At 55.7% G+C, this 14146-nt stretch overlaps 8 protein-coding genes across 8 annotated transcripts; 5 read left to right on the top strand and 3 right to left on the bottom strand.

The window, feature by feature from the left end:
• Window positions 1-167: 167 nt before the first annotated feature.
• On the top strand, window positions 168-1732 carry F5144DRAFT_195288 (Mur ligase). Its single transcript, XM_066782861.1, has one exon. The coding sequence runs from the start codon at window positions 429-431 to the stop codon at window positions 1641-1643; it is 1215 nt and encodes a 404-aa protein (XP_066645087.1). The 5' UTR covers window positions 168-428; the 3' UTR covers window positions 1644-1732.
• A 130-nt stretch (window positions 1733-1862) lies between these two features.
• F5144DRAFT_487052 (uncharacterized protein) lies at window positions 1863-2772 on the top strand (the record flags this gene model as incomplete). The annotated part of the gene is made up of 2 exons (XM_066785583.1): window positions 1863-2053; window positions 2139-2772. The coding sequence occupies 2 exons, from the start codon at window positions 1863-1865 to the stop codon at window positions 2770-2772; spliced, it is 825 nt and encodes a 274-aa protein (XP_066645086.1).
• Window positions 2754-4230, bottom strand: F5144DRAFT_646342 (uncharacterized protein; the record flags this gene model as incomplete). The annotated part of the gene is made up of 3 exons (XM_066792889.1): window positions 2754-3542; window positions 3597-3763; window positions 3833-4230. 3 exons carry the CDS (start codon window positions 4228-4230, stop codon window positions 3049-3051), a joined length of 1059 nt encoding a protein of 352 aa, XP_066645085.1. The 3' UTR covers window positions 2754-3048.
• Window positions 4231-4459: 229 nt separating this feature from the next.
• On the top strand, window positions 4460-5151 carry F5144DRAFT_195270 (SCA7, zinc-binding domain-containing protein). Its single transcript, XM_066782860.1, has one exon. The coding sequence runs from the start codon at window positions 4690-4692 to the stop codon at window positions 5062-5064; it is 375 nt and encodes a 124-aa protein (XP_066645084.1). The 5' UTR covers window positions 4460-4689; the 3' UTR covers window positions 5065-5151.
• A 482-nt stretch (window positions 5152-5633) lies between these two features.
• Window positions 5634-7400, top strand: F5144DRAFT_601512 (uncharacterized protein; the record flags this gene model as incomplete). Its single annotated transcript, XM_066791154.1, has 3 exons — window positions 5634-6108; window positions 6181-6212; window positions 6276-7400. 3 exons carry the CDS (start codon window positions 5634-5636, stop codon window positions 7398-7400), a joined length of 1632 nt encoding a protein of 543 aa, XP_066645083.1.
• Window positions 7401-7558: 158 nt separating this feature from the next.
• Window positions 7559-8286, bottom strand: F5144DRAFT_601511 (uncharacterized protein; the record flags this gene model as incomplete). Its single annotated transcript, XM_066791153.1, has 2 exons — window positions 7559-7610; window positions 7781-8286. The coding sequence occupies 2 exons, from the start codon at window positions 8284-8286 to the stop codon at window positions 7559-7561; spliced, it is 558 nt and encodes a 185-aa protein (XP_066645082.1).
• A 1192-nt stretch (window positions 8287-9478) lies between these two features.
• Window positions 9479-10018, top strand: F5144DRAFT_568765 (uncharacterized protein). The gene has a single exon (XM_066788661.1). It carries the CDS (start codon window positions 9590-9592, stop codon window positions 9914-9916), a length of 327 nt encoding a protein of 108 aa, XP_066645081.1. The 5' UTR covers window positions 9479-9589; the 3' UTR covers window positions 9917-10018.
• Window positions 10019-10997: 979 nt separating this feature from the next.
• On the bottom strand, window positions 10998-11975 carry F5144DRAFT_486849 (uncharacterized protein; the record flags this gene model as incomplete). Its single annotated transcript, XM_066785574.1, has 2 exons — window positions 10998-11523; window positions 11584-11975. 2 exons carry the CDS (start codon window positions 11973-11975, stop codon window positions 10998-11000), a joined length of 918 nt encoding a protein of 305 aa, XP_066645080.1.
• Between the last annotated feature and the right edge of the window lie 2171 nt (window positions 11976-14146).

Below are 14146 nucleotides of genomic sequence, written 5' to 3'. Positions count from 1 at the left end.
CCAGGGGTCGAGGCTGCGCATTGCTAGAGATTCGGTAAAGGCATATCATCTATGTAACAGATAGACCATGTGCAACAAAGCGAGTGCCTTGTAATTAAACCCCTGCAAAGAGGCACTATGTATGTAACTCTACCCCTGTCGCCGATCTACCAAGGAAGCAACGGCCGCCAAAAATCGACAGGCTCCGACGAACCTGCTCATCCCTTGGCAGGAACTACAAAGTAGGGGCAGCATCATCACCAATGAACGACATGACTCACGCTCAACATCCAACCTCCTTCACCAAAAGAATCGGTAGTCAATAAAAGCCTAGGGTTGTTTGTTCCAGCTGTTACCGGCCTTGGTCTGAAAACGGGGGGTGTCCAAAGTCCGTTGTGCCTTGCGCTGTGGAAGGAGGGGATTTAGGGTTGAGGCTGAGCACATCCAACATGATCGATCTGGGGCTTGCCCGGGTCGGGCGGCTCGTTCAGCACACGCCGCAGACGTGGAAAGCTATTCATGTGGCTGGTACGAACGGCAAAGGGTCGATATGCGCTTATCTCTCGGCCATGCTCACAGCAAGCGGGCTCTCGCACGCCCGGTTCACGTCACCCCATCTCATTGACCGTTGGGATTGCATCGCCATTGATGGCAAGCCCGTCTCGGAAGCCGTGTTTCGGGATGCCGAGGAGGTGGTCAAGCGACGGGATAAGGAGGACCGAATTGGCGCAACCGAGTTCGAGCTTCTGACGGCAACGGCGTTCGAGATCTTCCATCGCCAAAAAGTCGAGTACGGAGTGGTCGAGGTTGGCTTGGGCGGCAAGCTAGACGCGACCAACGTGCTGAAGCAGAAGGCTGTCAGCATAATTTCAAAGATCGGCCTCGATCACCAGTCCTTTCTCGGCAATACGATCGAGGAAATCGCCCTGCAAAAGGCTGGAATCATCCGCCCTGGCGTTCCCTGTGTGGTAGACGGCAGCAATCAGCGCTCCGTTTTGAAGGTAATCGAAGATCATGCCCGGGAGGTTGGGGCGGAACTCCGCTTCCCGTCAATTACGAGTGTCACCGATGCAATGACTACTGAGAAGTTTGAGCCGCATCAAATACAAAATTTGGCTTGCGCACACCTGGCCTTCCGCCTAGCATGTCCCGAGCAGGACCGCCCACTGGTCCACTTCTTGCCCCCCATTATGCAGACACAGTGGCCGGGCCGGCTGCAAAGGCTCGATGTTTCCCGCATCACGGGCCATCAACGAGAAGTCCTCCTCGACGGCGCCCACAACACACAATCGGCTGAAGTCTTGGCCAGGTACGTGGAGACACACTTGCGTTCAGAGGGCGAGCCTGTTACTTGGGTCTTGGCCGCTACCCAAGGGAAAGACATGGATGGCATTTTGGGATTGCTACTGAGGCCCGGCGACCAAGTTGCTGCTGTCCGGTTTGGGTCTGTTGACGGGATGCCTTGGGTCAAAGCCGCCGACCCTGTGGAAATCCTTCAGGCAGCTTCCCAACATGGTGCGCATGAAGCGGCAACGTACAATGCTGGAGACGACGTTAAAGGGGCTCTGAAATGGGCCTCCCAAGCAGCCGGAAGCCGGCCGATGGTTATTGCTGGGAGCCTTTACCTAGTCTCGAGCGTTCTGCGGGCGTTGCGGGAAGCATGAACAACACAATGTGCATCATATACATGTCTCTGCCTCTTATGCCTCTTTAACTATCCCTGATCAAGACAGGTTTGTCAAATCTTGCTCTTCTTTTCACTCGGCCATAGACTCCTCTTGGTATCACATGATTGGGCGCTTGGTTCCCCTCAAATAAGCTCTCAATCCCCGATCCAGGCAATGCATTCTCATGGCAAGCTCTTGCTACACGCATCCCTCACCATGAGCCCGGCACACCTTATCGTCGTCTGCGGACATGCAATTTGGCAAGGCGGGCCCGAGATGGGCTGGGATGAGGCCGAATGGCTCATCGAAGGTTTCCAAAAAGGCGAAACACCGACATTCATTGAGCACATCAAAGCCGGCCTAAAACTTCTAAGCCAAGATCAGGACGCAACATTGGTGTTTTCCGGGTGAGTTTTGTCTGTTCCACTCCCGTCTCCGTCCCATCCCATCTCAACCCACCCCTCCCCTCCCCTCTAACCAAGCCAACCCCAGCGGCGCAACCCGCCCCGAAATAAACCTCTCCGAAGCCGCAAGCTACCACAAACTCGCCCTCGCCAACCGCTTCTTCGACCTCCTCCCCATGGATGACGACGACAACACCACCACCACCACCACCACCACCCGCATCCTCCTCGAAGAACAAGCGCTCGACTCATACCACAACATCCTCTTCTCCCTCATCACCTTCTGGCGCCACCACGGCGCCTGGCCCCAGCGGCTGAGCCTCATCTCGCACGCGTTCAAGCGCGCGCGGCTCGTGGACGGGCACTGCGGCGCGATCGGGTTCCCGCTGCACAGGGTCAACTTTGTGGGGATCAATGCGCCCGGGATGGATGCCGTGCGTTTGGATGAGGAGGAGGCGAGGGGCGCGGAGGAGGAGGAGGAGGAGAAGAAGGAGGCTTGGGGGGGTGTGCAGCTGGCGCTGGGCCAGTGGGAGGCTGATCCGCATGGGGTGGGGGAGGAGTTGCGGGGGAAGAGGGCGAAGAGGAATTGTTGGGCGGTGGATCAGAGGTTGTTTTTGTCGGAGGAGGAGGGGGAGAGGAGTGGTGTTGATGTTAGGCCAATTTTGGGAGGGGGCGAGGGGTTAGTGCCTGGTGGGAGGAGACCTTGGGCGGACATCTCGTAGAGGGAAGTAGGGATGTTCGGATGGTTCAAAGATTTTAGAGTTTGTTTACATTGGATATCTATCTAGCAGATATCTACCTACTAGATAGCTAACTGGATACCCCAAGACGAGGGACATCGATCGATGCCGGTTTCGAGCTATTACAGGCTCCGTGGAGTCGACCACAACGTCGACCCTTGTCTCTTTCGAGAAAGCCCACGGAGGTCGCGTTGATGGCTACCCCCCCCTTGGCGCGAAAACTGGGGGATGGTCGGAGAGCTTTCTGGACTACCTACCTTAGATCTTGGACGGCCTCTGTTCGTCGCCCCCAACCGAGATCCGTCGGTCCGCATCAGCGACCGCATCTACGACGAATTGTACCGAGTCTGTGACCATGTCCGAACTAAAAGTGTGCCCAACCCCCGGGTAGACTCTGTCGTCAACCAAAACATCCTCCTCCTTAAACCAAGACCCGGCAGCTTTCTTGAACCATTGCAGGAACGGCTCGGAGCAGCGGTAGGGTACTAGCTTATCCTCACCTCCGGAGCATAGTAGGAACTTTTTACCCTGTAAGCGAGCGCGCAGGATCTCCTTCGCAGTTTCGTCGTTGGATGTTGATTCTTTGGCGTCGGGGACTGGGGAGGCACCAAAAAAGATGGCCTTCGGGTCGAACTTGTTACATGCGTCGACGAGAGACGGCGGGAAGTCATTGCTGCCGATGAACGATGCGCCAGCGTCCTGGGTTGAATATGTCGAGAGTTTCGACAACCTCGCGCGGTCTGCTAGGAGGTCTGTAATCGGTTAGACCCGAACAAAACCGGCGTCGGTTCGCGCCCGTTACTCACTAATATAATCCGGGCACCCAATGATTACCACTCCTGCCGTGACCCTCGGCTCGGCAAACATCAGTTGCCACACACTATGCCCGCCCAGTGACACCCCCAGCGCCAGATGCTGGTCGATCTTCCTGTTTCCCTCTGTATCGCGAACTAGGTACCCCTCGACCAAGTCCCTGTTCCCCAAAGCAGGAGATTAGCATCCCCCTCCAAGCTACGTCTAAACCGCACGAGAACAAACTCACAGCAGAACCCTCTGATCCGCCACCATCCCCTGCACCACCCCAAACATATCCAAAGCATGCATCGGATTCCCCTCCCTCCAACTCCCATTCGCCGCATCATTCACCGTCCTCGTCCCGTGGTTCCGCTGATCATACGCCAGCGCAACCAACCCTCTCGTCCGAGCCCTCTTCCCCCCGTCATCGTCACCGTTCCACGCCCCGACGCACCGCGACGCGATGTCGGCCATGTCCTCCTTGCGACGCCCGCGCGGGTGGTGCAGCCAGAGACAGGATATGTGCGTGGTGGCGGGGGGTAGCTCGTATATGCCGTAGACGTCGACCAGGAGGCCGGATATCTGCAGGGTGCGTACGGTGATGGGTGGGTGTGGGGGGAGGGTGGCGCTTCCTTCGAGGGGCATTTTGATTGGGCTTGGGAGGTTGTGGGTTGCTGTTGTCGTTGTCGTTGTCGTTTTTTGTTAATAGGTGCGTTGGTGCCTGATTGGACTATTGTCTGGGCCGTCGTCAAGCCTTGTTCCCGCCTCACAATGCAATGTCGGTCTCGTGGTCTTCTTGTGAGACCCGGCCACAATCGGTCGTCCCATCAATTGAGGCCTCGGTTCGGATCGGCCCCGCGATCCCCACAGCGGGGTTCGTGCCTTCCATCCCGTAATCCTTCAGCCCTGAAGCCTGTGGGTCCAGATGTCGGGGTCGGAAAGATCCACTCTCGGGTCATCTTAAGCGCTGAGAGCTGGACTGTTCAGATCGCAGGCAGGGCCAACCGAAAACAGTCGGAATGGGGGTAAAATCGAACAAAATACCTCATTCCCTGCAGCCCAAGATCGGACACACGTTGGTCTCCACCAACCCAACCTCTGAAGATGTCATCGACTAGTGGCGCCCGACCCGAGCCCAAACCAAAAGCCTCAAAGCTGAATGGCCCTGTCGACGTCGAGAAGCAGTGCGGTGTCATACTGCCAAACGGCCAGTCCTGCGCACGATCGCTTACCTGCAAGGGCCACAGCATGAGCGCGAAGCGGGCCGTTCCGGGTCGGTCCATGCCATTCGATATGCTTCTCGCTCCATATCAAGAGAAGTTGCAAGCCCCCCGACAACAGAAGCCTCAGAAGGCGGTTGTCAATGCCAGCGCACACCGAGAGGTCGAGAACGATGGCGGCCAAGCGGCGGTCGACAGCCACCAAGAGAATGACAGTGATTTCCGTGACCAAAGGGAGACCATCTTGTCGCCTCTGTGATTCAGTACTGGTGATATTTCAAGGCGAATCAAGTCGGCGGTTTTCAATCGGGGATGTGGGGAGCTGAGAACAACACCACGAAACATCAGCTGCAATCGACAAAAATCTTGTCGCTGTTGTCGATCAGGCCGTATTCAACCGACACGCGGCGCTTGTATTCTCGCACGGCAAGCACATGTTTACCTCTTCCAGATTTCAGGGGCCCGCTAATGTATGGGCGTCGAATCAAGATTCAAGGATGCTATGCTGTTGGTTGTTGGGTCCGGAGCTTGAGACAGACCTGCAGCTCGAGTCCCACCCCCCGGGCCTTTCAGCCCCCAAGCAGGGTTCGCGATTGTGGTACATTAAAAAGTACTGTGAACCACCAGCAGTGGCTGAGCCGCAAACTCTTTTTCATGCCGAATTCTCCGAGCGGCGCCAAAATCTTGTCCTCCCACACGACAAGGCGGAGAAGTGCACAGCATTAGCCCATGGAGGCCGACACTTCAAAGACCTTCCCTTGGCAGGGGTTTGGTCGACCGAGCAGACGCGAGTCGCCAGCGTGGGGCTGGTCGTGGGAACTCTTCACCATGGCGAGCAGTCTCGCGTGTATGGCCGCCATTGTGGCCATACTCGTGACGACAATGGACCGGCCGGCAAGCGAATGGAACTTCTACTTCAGCATCTCTGCCACGCTCGCCCTCTTGGCCATGACAGCCAAGTCCACGGCCGCCATTGGCGTCGGCGCATGCATCAGCCAGTACAAGTGGCTCTACTTCAAGCGCGCGCCGCGCAAGTTGACCGACCTCGACCTGCTTGAAGAGGCCAGCCGGGGACCGCTGGGGTCGCTAATTCTTCTAGCCAGACGGCCGATGGGGCTGGCAAGTATTGGGGCCATAGTCACTTTGCTCGCATTGGCCCTCGATGTCTTCGTTCAGCAGATGGTCCAGTTGAATCCGCGTGATGTTGCCACCGACGATGGAAAGGCCGTCCTTGGCCTTGCACATACCTACAACGGCGGCGCGAAACCAATATCAGCTTTGAACGCCATCAACAACGTCAGAGGTGAGTGACTGGTTGCACAATATGTTATATTGCGGCATCGCCATTTCTAATACTCCATTCCTTGCCTCACAGCCTACACCGCCGATAGCACGATGCAGGGAGCCGTATACAGAGGTTTATTTAATCTCGACCCTCCTGCTGTTTTTGACTGCGCCTCGAAATGTCAGTGGAACGGCACATATGTGTCGCTTGGCTTTACCAGTACATGTGCCGACGTGACGGACGCGACTATCCAGAGTCATCCAAATGCGTCTGCGACATGGAATGGTATTACTGTTGGCCGCCGCGAAGACATGAACCTAACTACCCCCGGCGGTGTCGATCTACAGGCGCCTTATTCACCCAGTTCATGGCAAACAGTCGTCAGCGTCGGCGGCCTCTCTCGCTTTAGCAGCAGCCAGAACGTTTCCGCCCGCCCCGGCGACGGCCCCGTCACGATGTCTCCTGATATTGCCCGAATTGCAGTGTTCAGGGCACCGCCCGAAGAGCAGGATTGGCTCATCTCGCTGGACACAGTGGAAATAATCGAATGCGACGTTGGACTAGCAGCATACCGCTACTCCAACCTGTCGTCCTCGGGCAACAAGCTAACCATCGGCAACCGTGAAATGGTCCGTCTCGAGGCGGGCACCCTGACCTTCAACAGCATCCATGCCGATATGGTCGTGTTCGACCAACCCGGTCTCCCCGTGCTACGGGCCCGGGTCCCGGACATCGTGGCCCTAGCACAGTTGTACACATCGACGCGGTTCATTGGCAATATCCTCGACGGCGAGGGCCAGCCGGACCCGCCCGGGGGCCTGGGTGACGCCTTCCGGTCGGGCAACATCTCTCGCACCGTGCAAGCTATGGTGGAGAGCATGACCGATCAGCTGCGGGCGAGCCGGGAGGTCAAGGGCCACGGGCAGAGCATCATACAAGTGGTGTTCGTCGACGTTGAGTGGGGTTGGATCGTGCTCCCTATCGCGGTGCAGCTCATCTCGGCGGCGTTCCTGTTGCTCATCCTGGTCCAGAGCGCGCGGACCAAGGACCTGCCGCTTTGGAAATCGTCCTCCACCGCGCTGCTGACGTACGATGTCAGGTTCAGCGAGGACGAGAACGGGGTGGGGAACCTGGGGACTGGGGTGCGGAGTTTGAAAGAGCTGGATGCGTTGGGCGAGTCTGTCACGGCGAGGTTGGAATTGCCTGACCCTGGGTCATCATCGGCCGAGACGGCGCCGGATGAGATCAGCCCGAGTAGTATGAAGGGACTGGAGGCCCATGTCTACCCCGTCAACACGAGACAGGGCTAATTCGATGATACGCTGCTCTCTGGAAAGGGTGGTTGGGTTGGCTGGAGGCAAGGGAATGGTGTGCCACCAGCTGCATGATAGGAAAGGTCAAGGGAAAGCCATTAATTCTTGATATCCAGAAAGAGCAACGTAAAGACAGGCAAACAAACATGAACTTGTTACTGGCCGACACAACTGCCCTCCGACTTCCCGACCCGGCTTCCTTGGTGCCTATGAAGCGTCAGAACTACCCCAAACACTTATCACTATCTCTTCCCTCGACACAATTTTCGACGTCGCCGATAAAGGTCTGCCGGATCTTAAAAAAAGTTTTTTCGCGCGTGTGAACAAACCCACCCACACATTCAAAACCATCTCCACACCAGTCACAACCTTTGTACAGATCTGCACATGTGCCCTGGTAATGGCAATCGGCGTTGTTGGGGACCCAGGACATCAGATCAGCAACATAGCGGCAAGAGTACGAGATGGGCGAATCGGAAACGCCGTAAATGATGGCCCCTTTGGAACCGGTTCTGTGGCAGGTACACCAGTACGGTGGGCCTTGATCCGCCACACATTGGGTATCGCCGAGGCCATTGAGGTACAGGATGCACCAGAGCGCGCAGGACTCTTCCGCGGGATAGTCGTTATGGCAGTTTCTCGTGATATCATATCTGGCCAATATCGGCGAGCGTTCGATCCGAGAGATGGCGCGAGCTTTGATGTGTGTTCCGGGGTTGGCAATCTCCTCGAGCGACATCTTGTGGAGCTTTTCTTTGCTGAGGCCGACCGACTCGAGCGAAGGCATGCCCGGGCCGGGGGTGATTTCCCAGTCGGCGAATGGGTCGGCAGCGGCGCCGGCAATGCCGCATGCGACGCTGAGGGCGAAAAAGATGCTCTTCATGGTTGGGAATGTGGTGGAGGCGCGGAGGGTAGTTGAGATTGGGAGAAGGCGATGACTGGGTCAGGGAACTTCTAAATTGTGGACTGCCGGTGAGCTGCAGTGTTGGCTTGAGATGTGAGCTGCAGTGTTGGCTTGAGATGTGAGCTGTAGTGTCGGCTTGAGATGACTTGAGGATGGAAGGCTGCCTCTCTTTATACACTTCTGTCCAGAATCCCTGGTCGTCTCATGACTCTCATTGTTAAAACAACGGATCGTCATGATGATGGCCAGGCCGTATGTTGGAACTCAAAGTCAATGATTACATGCAGGCCAAGGATCAATGAGACAACATTCCCACCGAGTAAACAAGAGCAGACACCGCCAAAGCGGGGCATCAATACCTCGTCTGTATGTGACGGATATGATGTTGGAAGAAAGCTCCAGCACAGACCCTGTCATTTGGCCCAAATGATCTTGAGCACTGAACCAACCGACGAATAACAGCTTGTAAATACGCGCGACTGGGCCGATCTACCTTCGCCGCCGCTGTGGCTACGATCAATTGCCTTGTTTGAGCATTCTATCCCAGGTGAACTCGCATCTTCAGAAGTGAAGTTCACTTTCGGCCCCCAAGAGTGCGCAATGCTAAGACATTAGATCAAGGGGCGACAGTTTTCCGAAGGCATTCGGCCACTTGTCGATGTCAAAATGCAGTTACGAACTGAGCTCACCTCCCCGAACAAGCTAAGCCTCTTGTCAAGGTCTTGGAGCAACTGCAGGCCGACTTAGCCCACACGGCTTTTTGTCGAGGTCATCAGACAGGAGGGGCCTGCAAGATCCAACCGCAAGGATACAAGTCGGCGCACCCCAAAACGCCGTCACCAACAACCCGCCGAGATGCTCTCCGCGGCCAGGGGGTGTGTGGGGATGGCTATCCATGAGAGTTAGGAGCTCGGCGGGCATCGTGGTCATCATTCCGAATGACGACGAGATTGAGGGTACCAAGCCCCGGCCGCTGAAACGGGAATGTTAGAATGCGAGAGCAGGATCGAGGCATGTATTAGATATTCAGTGTATCGGATGGTTGACTTTTCTTATTTTTGTCTGAGCCAAAAAAGAAAACAAAAAAAAACGAGAACGGGGTTTCCGAGGGGGCAACGGTACCATCGGGATGGTCCGTCGCCAGGTCTGAACAAAAGATGGTGGTGTTTATGGACTGTCAGGGTGTAAGTTTTCAAAATACCGGTAGTGTTTGTGTCGCTACGTTTATCGACGTGAATATGAATATCACGAGCGCTAGGTACGATGTCTGCAAACTAGCACCATGGTGGCTTTCTTTCAGGCTCTGCTCGACTTATGTTGGTTTATGTTCTGTTCTGCATCTTTTGAACCCGTTTATGGCTCCAGTTGTCTCGCAATGATTACAGTGACTTGTATATTTAGCAGCAAAGTCGCTTCATTCTACGACACTCATTATTTCAATACTAATCGGCCCGGAAATGGTATTTTGGATAGTGTAAGTAAATGGCATGTTGAGCGGACCCAGGGGGGTAAGGGTTTGAAAGCGAAGAAGTGTCTAAACAGTACCTATGTGCATATATCTAAGGTAGGTCGAGTGTTGAAGGGCTGCCAGTTCCAGGCTTGCAGCTAACTTCCCAGGTGTAATGAGGGGCACGATATCTGCCTACTTATCTTCGTCAAGGAAATGGTCTGCAGTAATACAAGACGTGCATGACCAATAGGTATGTGACATGAATTCCTGGAGGACTATTTTAGAGTGGAGTGAAGCGAACTGTTTCCGCTGTTTTGACAGGCTGACAGGCTCACATCGAAAGTGATGCTTACCGTAGTACCCTTAGGCAACCTGCCTCCTGCCTTAGGCAATTGTACATACTTAGCGTCGAGGCGTCGTTTCATTCACCAAAGATCTGCAGATTTGGCATTGCTGCAGGCAACAGGGACGGGAAGCAGGGGTGCAAGCCTCGCGTTACGTCAAACCCCCATGATGTTGAATTTGATTTCCGTCATGCAAGTCGAGGCGACAAATCGGGACGACACCACCGATAAACTTGGAGCCTGGGTACATAGTTAGTTTCACCACAAGTTCGGGGACAAGCGGTGGCTTCGACTGTATCTTGATGCCTAGCTAAAAAGCAAAGGAAAACGGGGTTTGCGAGTGGAATGCATGGTAACCGACTAGCGATGTCCTTCCAAGCAAAGTTCTCTGCCCCTGGGCAGCAGCAACTGTACCCCTTTCTAATCATAACACAACGGATAATCTCTGTCTCTTCCGAATACCCCTGCGAGAAATCCTCGAACCTTCCTTGAGAGCATCCATGGCTAGGTATCCTTTCCCCCAGTGCCCGACCGGAACGCCGCACCCCCAACCCACCACCAAAACCATCGATATCCGTCATACAATATACCCATCATAAGAACTTGAAATCATCGTAAATACCGCCCAAACTCCCGGTCCATGCAGCGCTCGTTCAACGGCCGTCAACCCGGCGATGAATGAGGGGGGAATCTTTGGTGCAAATGCAAAAGCCAGATGTGCGAAATAAAAAGAAAATAAAATCAGAGTAGTGATGAAACACCCAACCTATGCCGTTCCCAAAGACGGAAGGAAATGTGCCGGTTTAGGCCCGCATGGGGCTCGGATATGAGCACTCGTAATGGTAATGATACCCGTTGGGTAAGCCGTCGGTGCCGATGCCGGCGCCTGATGCTTCCTAAATCATCGTCGCGGTCGCCATCGGCGCAGTGGGCACCGCAGTGGGAATCTGTGTCTCCAGAGCTTGCTGGAGCTGCGCGATCTTTTGCATCATGATCACCGTCTGCTGGGTTTGCGCCTGCACCTGGCGCCGCAGCTCCTCGTTCTCCTGCCGCACGCGCTTGATTTCCTCGCGCATGTCGGCATCGTTGCCCCGGTCGTCACGCTTGCGCTTCTGACCGGCTGCGACGGCGTGGTCGCTCGCGCCATCGTCCGTCTCGCCCTCGGCGCCGTTGAGCGCGGTCCCGTTTTGCGTGTGCACGCGGCGCATGTGCTCGTTGAGATTCTCTTGGCGCGAGAAGCCCTTGCCGGAGTGGCGCTTGCAGTTGGGGTGCGGGCAGTAGAACGAGTTCTTGGGCCCGCCGTGCTTGCCGTGGACCTCGCGCTCATGTCGCAGTAGGCCGCCGGAATATGTGAAGCCGGGGAGCTTCTCGCATCCTGATGCGGCGCATTTGTAAGGCCGATCATGTTTGTCCATGTGTTTACTGGTCGCAAAAGTCAGTCTCGACGCACGCATTTTCGCAACGATTCCGGGAAAGACTTACTTCCATTCGCATTTGCGAACGAACTCTTTTGGCTCTTCGGCGCAGCCGGGCCAAGTACAAATATACCTGCCCTCCACATTCCTTGTCACCTCCCGATCCGGCTTGGGGATCGCCTTGATGCGCTGAGGTGTTGTCGCTGTAGGTGAGTCTTCCTTGACAACTGTGGTCGCTGTAGCGGGGGGAGGGCCAACGGGCAGATCCAGCCGGGGCTCGGTCGCATCCACGAACTGCGAGTGGGGAGCGGTGAATGTTGCGACTGTCGCCAATTCGTTGACGACGGCATCGGTGGGATCGGTAAACCGGTCGGCGTCCGGGGAAGGATCGTGGTGGTCATCCATGGGCGGGTATCCACCATCATGGATGAAGTTGCGGGGTTCGTAAACGACGCTCATGGTGGCGGAGATGGCGGTGCGCTGCACCAGATATTCGAACTCGGTAGCTCGGTTGCGCCGGGCCTCTGGGGATTGCAAAACGAAGTAGTTGTCGATAGACTCGAGGTAAAATACAAGTCAAATTATGGCCGATCTCGGTCCTGAAATGGAACGCGGCTTTCTCGGGAAGGAATGTATGCAGCCTGCCGCTGAGACGCGTCAAGTGCGTGGTCGGTTGTAGAAATGATGGGAGCTCTTGCCTTGGGCGAAAGTCGATGTTCCTATTGTGGAAGAAGGTTAGAGATTTGCCTGAAAATTGAGGTGCAAGTTCAAAAACGAGGCTCAGCTTTTGGGCGCAGTCGTGGGGCGAATCGAAGTGGGGGCGCGCTTTACCTATTATCCTTGTTGCTTGCGTGGACAGCACACGTGATCGAGTTCAAGAGAAGCCAAAAGCCCGCTGAGTAATCTTCTGTGATGTCTTAGTTTTCGGGCTGTGGCTTCGGATGACGACTCCTTCCTCAAACTTCTATTCTTCAAGCTCACCCGATTAATTCAAGACATTCATCAGCATGGCGGTTGCATGTGTGCGCGCCGGGTCTTTTAGTATTTCCCTCGACGACCGACAGGCAACCTAGGATGACTCCATGGGGCAATACCGGGACCTGACGCACCCCTGTGAGGGCTTTGGTGAGGCAGCCACGCGCCGTGACTCACCAGGCCGAGGGTTTGGGTTGGCGCTTGCAGCCTTGCATGGACAGGCTGTGGACTCTCGAGGCCTCAAGAGCCCCAAATCACTCACGGCCGACCATTGCGGTTCGTTTTTCTCTTTTAAGATCAGCCTCACCCCGCCCAGGATTCGCATTGCCTTCCCCAACGGTCGCGCAAAGGGCCAGGGGTCTCTCGAGGTTGACCTGCGCCCGTCGTCCCTCCCGCTCTTTGGCACGGCCTCTTTGGGCAAGGTTCGCAGCCGCATCGGTAACCGCTGAAGTAGGCCAGGCAACCAAGGCCAAATGTGTTAGCGAATTGCGAATATTCGGGGATATTGCTTGGTGTGGCAACGTCGAGCTCGACAGCGGCAACATCGTCACCAGTTTGCCGTGTTTAGGACGGATGGGCCGGCTGCCTGCGACTTCCCATGCAGGCCTCAACCCCGCAAGGCGGTCCAGGACCGACCCTCCAGGACTCTAGAACTACCACACAACCAAGAGCAAAGAACGCCGTCGTTAGACCCAAAGCAACGACCAACAGCATGGACGCCCTGCAGAGCACCAACACCAACACCACCACCCTGCAAGCCAGTCGCATAGTGGTCGAACCGCAGGCACGGCACACACGTTGGGAGTGAGATGGGACGCACACACCGAACACTGCCCAGGATCCTCTTGTTCACATCACCCCAAAAGAATTCGACGGCCTATCGCCGAGGGCTGAGTGGGCATTCGAATGGGGCGTGTCACCAGGAACATGGAACATGACTGGTCCATGGCTCGTGAAATAGAGGGAACTGGCCTCTGAACTGGAGAGCATTCACGGTCAAGTGAGATCATCCTTCGACCCCACCTGGGAGAGCCAACAGGATGAGGACAGAGGATGGCCTGTGGTGAATGCACAACCTTATCCCCTCTTTTGAGGCCGGTAGGTCGTGCCGGGTGACTCATAAGTGTTCTCAACGTCAAGATGCCTAAAAAGTAAGGAAAGTATGCTGTTTAAACGGGGAAGGCAAAGTTGCTGAGCTTTGCGTGGTTGAGGACGGGTGCCGGTGGCTTACATAGCATGCCCGGAGTTGCCGCCCCCACCCCCCCCCACCTGCCAACGTGACGGGTACCCGTTCCCGGACACCCGAGACTTAAAGGCAGAAATGCCGATTTGCTCTCTTCTCATTCGCTTTGCGTGCTGAGTAGTACTCGCGCCATGTTATAAATCTAGCATCATCCTGATTAGGTAGTTGACATCGGCTCGGCGGATGTGACCTTGACCTTCCGCCCCAGCGTGCACACCTTCGGACTCGTTAGTTCAGTTGTTGTCCCCACACAGGACCCTCTTCCGCCATGCCAACTCTTGGATTCACATATCAGCACGTGCGGAGTGCATACATACCAGGTTGATCGAGGAATCGTCCCACTTGGGGAAAGAGGGGCTTTAGTGCCGGTAGATGGAGAGGAGTAAGCAACCAAACAACTACACTACCAAGG

This window comes from Chaetomium tenue (assembly GCF_020726465.1).
Source record: "Chaetomium tenue strain MPI-SDFR-AT-0079 chromosome Unknown F5144scaffold_3, whole genome shotgun sequence".
NCBI classification, from domain to species: Eukaryota; Fungi; Ascomycota; class Sordariomycetes; order Sordariales; family Chaetomiaceae; genus Chaetomium; species Chaetomium tenue.
The sequence above is the reverse complement of the archived record's forward strand: the minus strand, read 5'-3'. Positions and strand labels throughout refer to the sequence as shown.